Source organism: Colobus angolensis, unplaced genomic scaffold (assembly GCF_000951035.1).
Source record: "Colobus angolensis palliatus isolate OR3802 unplaced genomic scaffold, Cang.pa_1.0 Scaffold51, whole genome shotgun sequence".
Lineage (NCBI taxonomy): Eukaryota > Metazoa > Chordata > Mammalia > Primates > Cercopithecidae > Colobus > Colobus angolensis.
In genome coordinates, this window is record NW_012118599.1 from 13,341,420 (window position 1) to 13,346,426 (window position 5,007).

Genomic DNA, 5,007 nt, shown 5'->3' on the forward strand with positions numbered 1-5,007 from the left:
CCCAGATAATTTTTGTATTTTTAGTAGAGATGGGGTTTCACCATGTTAGCCAGGCTGGTCTCAAACTCCTGACCTCAGGTGATCCACCTGCCTCAGCCCCCCAAAGTGCTGGGATTGCAGGCGTGAGCCACCATGCCCAGCCTAGAATTTCTGATTCTTTCTTACTAGTGAGGATGGGCCTGAGAATTTGCATTTCTTACAAGTTCCCCTGTGATGCTAATGCTGCTGGTCCCAGGACCTCACTTTGGGAACCATTGATCTGGGCCCTAGACTCTCATTCTTGCACCACATTTTTTGAAGCCACCCATCCCCAGAAAAATGATTAAAAGGTTTTTGGAAGGTTTTTATTGATGGGGAAAAAATAATCTCCTTAACACACCTTGAGGTGGAGATTATGAGTGAAGACCTGTTAGGGCCTGGGAGCCAGAGAGCCTTGAAGGGATGAAATGATGACAGGAAGGGAAGAGGAAAAATAAAATACCCAGAGAGAGGGGTAGAAAAATGCAGACTGGCCAAACAGGCAAATCCCATATCCCTTTGCACCTGGGAGAGGAAGGCTCAGGTAACAGGGTGCTTCTGTGCTGTGCTACCCACTGGAGCTAGAAGATACTGTGGAGTAGATTCAGGATTTCACCTCCACTGAGGTTAGGGGGCAGGAGGTGAAGGCCATAGCAAGTCTGTCCACTTCATTACATTTTCTGAGTTTTTCTATTCCTCTCAGCCCCAACTTTGGAGCTCTGCTCCTCTCTCACCTAGATCTTCTCGGTCATCAGGCTTGTAGTGACCATTGCTAAGCTCACCCTTTGGCTCTGATCCAGAACCTTTTGCAGCCTCTTACTCTAGATGACATCAGCTGAGAGGGGCAGGCAGGGAGGAAATGGTGTTTCCTAAACCAGTGACAAAGAAAGGTTTTAATAGCCTGGGCACAGAGGAGACATAGACTTCTGGGAAAAGCGGGTTTGAGGCCCTGGAGGTGGGGAGGAAGGGATGATCTTGCGTCTAGGAAGAACGTGCTGCTAGTGATCAAAGAATGGATTGATTCAGGGTTCTGTTCCTGGCTTAAATGGGTGTCTCCTTGTGTCCTTATAGGCTTTCCCTTCATAGAGGCCATCCTGGGGTTGAATAGAGCATCTTGTCTGCCACTGACCTTTAACAGGCACTTGCCTGAGCAAGTGCCAGTGGGGCTTCCTGCTTTCTCAAGTTAGCTACCTGGACCCAGTGGGAGTTGAGGGGAAGTAGGGATTGGATCTGGACAGTGTATAGTAACTGCTCACTGTTTCTTTTCAGGCTGAAGATGGAAACATTGAATATAAAGTAAGTCCTAGGCTGGGGAAAAGCAGGGGCTGGGGTAGGTTGTCCTTGCCAGTGTGGGATAATTTCTTTTTTCTTTCTTTCTATTTTTTGAGATGGAGTTTTGCTCTTGTTGCCCAGGCTGGAGTGCAGTGGCGCAATCTCAGATTCTCCTGCCTCAGCCTCCTGAGTAGCTGGGATTACAGGCATGCGCCACCACGCCCGGCTAATTTTGTATTTTTAGTAGAGACGAGGTTTCTCCATGTTGGTCAGGCTGGTCTCGAACTCCTGACCTCAGGTGATCCACCAGCATGGGATAATTTCTCTGAGACCCTTCCAACTTCATAGTCTATAGCAGTTTAAGGATATGGTTCAGGTTAAGGGCTCTGTACCTTGTTCTGTTGGAGGGGGATCAGGTATGAGTTTAAGTGGAAAGGGAAAGTCCTGGTCCTTGCAGCAGAACAGGTGGGGACCATGTAGGTTTGGGAGGAACACCACTGATTTCACCTCGTGATACCCCGCTTGCCCTAAGTTGAAGCTGGTGAATCCATCCCAGTACCGCTTTGAGCACCTGGTGACACAGATGAAGTGGCGACTCCAGGAGGGACGTGGTGAGGCTGTCTACCAGATTGGGGTAGAGGACAATGGGCTGCTGGTGGGGCTGGCTGAGGAGGAAATGCGAGCTTCACTCAAGACCCTGCACCGGATGGCAGAGAAGTATGCTTTCCCTTCCCCACCAGTTCTCCTTGACTTGACTTGGGAGGACCCAGGCATACCCAGTTACCTAGGGCCTGAGGGGCAAAGGTGGGACTTTCCTTCTCTTGACAAAGAGCTGAAGTGGGGAGAGTTAGTGTTTTGGTCCCCTCCTCACTGGACCTAGGCTGTTTAGATCCTTGAATTAAGATATGTGTATTTGTTTTAAAGGGAACTGTGAATGAGGAATAAATTGGAGGGTGGTAGGAAGTGCGCTAAGGTATTAGGAGCTCTGTGGGAGGTGCAGGAAGTCTGTAGGTCCAGAGCAAGCCTGGAATAGAAGGACAGGTGAGATATGGCAGCTGTGGCCTTGCTGTGACAGGGTTGGGGCAGACATCACCGTTCTTCGAGAGCGAGAAGTGGATTATGATAGCGACATGCCCCGGAAGATCACTGAGGTGCTAGTACGAAAGGTCCCTGACAACCAACAGGTGAGCACACACCCATCCCTGTCCCTCATGTCCACACTGTGGAAGGGCCCTGTGGTGGCAGGCTGACTCCTGGCCTGGGATCCTGGGGGCTTCCAGTTCATCACTTGCTCCCTAGGGAACGTCACTGCCCTTGACCCAGTCTTCAGTGAGAGGGGTGAGGGATTGGAGTCCTTATCTCTGGCAATTCATCCACAGTTCCTAGACCTCCGTGTGGCCGTCCTGGGGAATGTGGACTCAGGGAAGTCGACTCTGCTTGGAGTCCTGACCCAGGGAGAGCTGGACAATGGGCGGGGCCGGGCTCGGCTCAACCTTTTCCGCCACCTGCATGAGATTCAGTCTGGCCGAACCTCCAGCATCAGCTTCGAGATCCTGGGCTTTAACAGCAAGGGAGAGGTGCATGGGATCAGTGGGACCCAATGGGGCCAGACTCTGAGGATGGGATGGTAGTAGTGAAGGACATACGATGGGGGCAGAGTGTGGAGACTTTTTGAAATAGTATAGATGAATGCCCTGAGGGGACTGTGAACAAGCTCTGTCCCTCTTAGGAAATCAATGGGGAATGAACTGAATTAAATAAAAAATGGGGTCAGATTAAGAGGCAGGGTCACCCAGGGAATGGTTTAGGTCCTGGCAACTCTGAAGGGGTTGGAAGGGCTGGCAGGGGGCACTGAGAGCCCTGGGCCCTGGGCCAGGTGGTGAATTACAGCGACTCACGGACGGCAGAAGAGATCTGTGAGAGCAGCTCCAAGATGATCACCTTCATCGACCTGGCAGGCCACCATAAGTACCTACACACCACCATCTTTGGCCTCACGTCATACTGCCCCGACTGCGCCCTGCTCCTCGTCAGTGCCAACACTGGGATTGGTACGAGGCATTAGGGCAGGGACAGGGCTGAAGGGGGGTGCTGACTCTCCTACCCTGGGCCTCAAATCTTGGAGACACACCAATGCTTCTCTTCTTCCCTCTCCTGCCTTCTGCATTCTCACTCTTCTCTTCCGCTGTTTGCTGTCCTCTGAGGCAGCTGGCACCACAAGGGAACATCTGGGGCTGGCCCTGGCCCTGAAAGTGCCCTTCTTCATCGTGGTCAGCAAGATTGACCTGTGTGCCAAGACCACAGTGGAGAGGACAGTACGACAGTTGGAGCGTGTCCTCAAGCAGCCTGGCTGCCACAAGGTCCCCATGCTAGTCACCTCTGAGGATGATGCCGTCACTGCTGCCCAGCAGTTTGCTCAGTCACCCAAGTAAGCCCACCTTACTGTAAAGCCCTGATCCACTAGGAAGGCTGCCACAGATCCCAGGGCTCAGGAGCGTGATATCCCACTCTTCCAGGGCCAGACCAGTTCTGGCTTAGTTTGTGGGTGTTTCAGCTTGGGATTGTGGAGGGACATCTTGCTAAAGGGCTTGACCCTCCCTACTAGTCAACCTGGAGCATTGCTGATGCCTGGGACCATGGGGATGAAGTGCTATACCAGGCATTTGCTGTTTCCCTTGGGCTCTGGGATGGGCTTCTTGTGTGACATTGCTCGACTGGCTCACAAGAAGGCCCAGAGTTTCTGGGCCATTTGCAGACAGGAGAGAGGGTTCTCCAGCCAAGAGCAAAGCTCACCTTTCCATGTATGGGGATCTGGCCTCTGCCTCCTGTTTGGACTGTCTTCATCTGTCCATTCTATGCCTCCCTCTACAGTGTCACCCCCATCTTCACATTGTCCAGTGTGTCTGGAGAGAGTCTGGACCTCCTCAAAGTCTTTCTGAATATTCTGCCGCCACTCACCAACAGCAAAGAGCAGGAGGAACTCATGCAGCAGCTGACGGAATTCCAGGTAGGTGACTGCCCAGCGAATAGGCTAGCAAACAGGGAGGGGCTGCTTCAGACCAAACCCAGAGTCTGTTTAGAGATTTTGGACCCACCAGCCCTACTTGGCAGGCCATTGATAGCGTTTTCTTTGGCTTCAGGTAGATGAAATCTACACAGTACCAGAGGTGGGGACTGTTGTTGGAGGGACACTTTCCAGGTGAATTGTCTTGCTTGCTACCCTCCCCACTCAGCCCTCACCCATATACTCAAAGACATTCTGGCCCAAAGGAGGAGACCCTGGAATTGAACAGAACCCATTTAAAGGACATGCTTATTTGCAGATTAGGGTTTCACTATCAGAAGAGCTGGAGAATGGTAGTCTGTTGGCTTTGGAGGGAAGAAACAGTATTGCTGCCTATTGGGAATCTCCAGGCCCCTGACAGAGAAGTGTGGGTTTTGGGCTCCAGGAAAAAAACTAGAGTGTATTCAACTGATTTCATCTCACATAGGGAAATGAGAGACATCACTTAAGACTCTTCTTTGCTTTCTTTTCTTTTTTTTTTGAGACGGAGTCTTGCTCTGTCGCCAGGCTGGAGTGCAGTGGCCGGATCTCAGCTCACTGCAAGCTCCGCCTCCCGGGTTTATGCCTTTCTCCTGCCTCAGCCTCCCGAGTAGCTGGGACTACAGGCGCCCACCACCTCGCATGGCTAGTTTTTTGTATTTTTAAGTAGAGAC

General features: G+C 51.6%; 1 protein-coding gene across 2 annotated transcripts in view; it reads left to right on the top strand.

The window, feature by feature from the left end:
• GTPBP2 (GTP binding protein 2) overlaps nt 1-5,007 on the top strand; it is a 14,060-nt gene that overhangs the window by 5,679 nt on the left and 3,374 nt on the right. Inside the window, exons 1-9 of one of the 2 annotated variants that reach the window (XM_011960362.1) lie at nt 883-957; nt 1,288-1,314; nt 1,823-2,007; nt 2,366-2,474; nt 2,670-2,867; nt 3,167-3,341; nt 3,499-3,718; nt 4,162-4,297; nt 4,431-4,489. In XM_011960362.1, the coding sequence (XP_011815752.1) occupies nt 1,874-2,007; nt 2,366-2,474; nt 2,670-2,867; nt 3,167-3,341; nt 3,499-3,718; nt 4,162-4,297; nt 4,431-4,489 (1,031 nt within the window). In that variant the 5' untranslated portion in view covers nt 883-957; nt 1,288-1,314; nt 1,823-1,873. Of the gene's footprint in view, nt 1-882; nt 958-1,287; nt 1,315-1,822; nt 2,008-2,365; nt 2,475-2,669; nt 2,868-3,166; nt 3,342-3,498; nt 3,719-4,161; nt 4,298-4,430; nt 4,490-5,007 lie in introns of those variants that run through there. The other variant, XM_011960361.1, reaches the window with a different exon arrangement.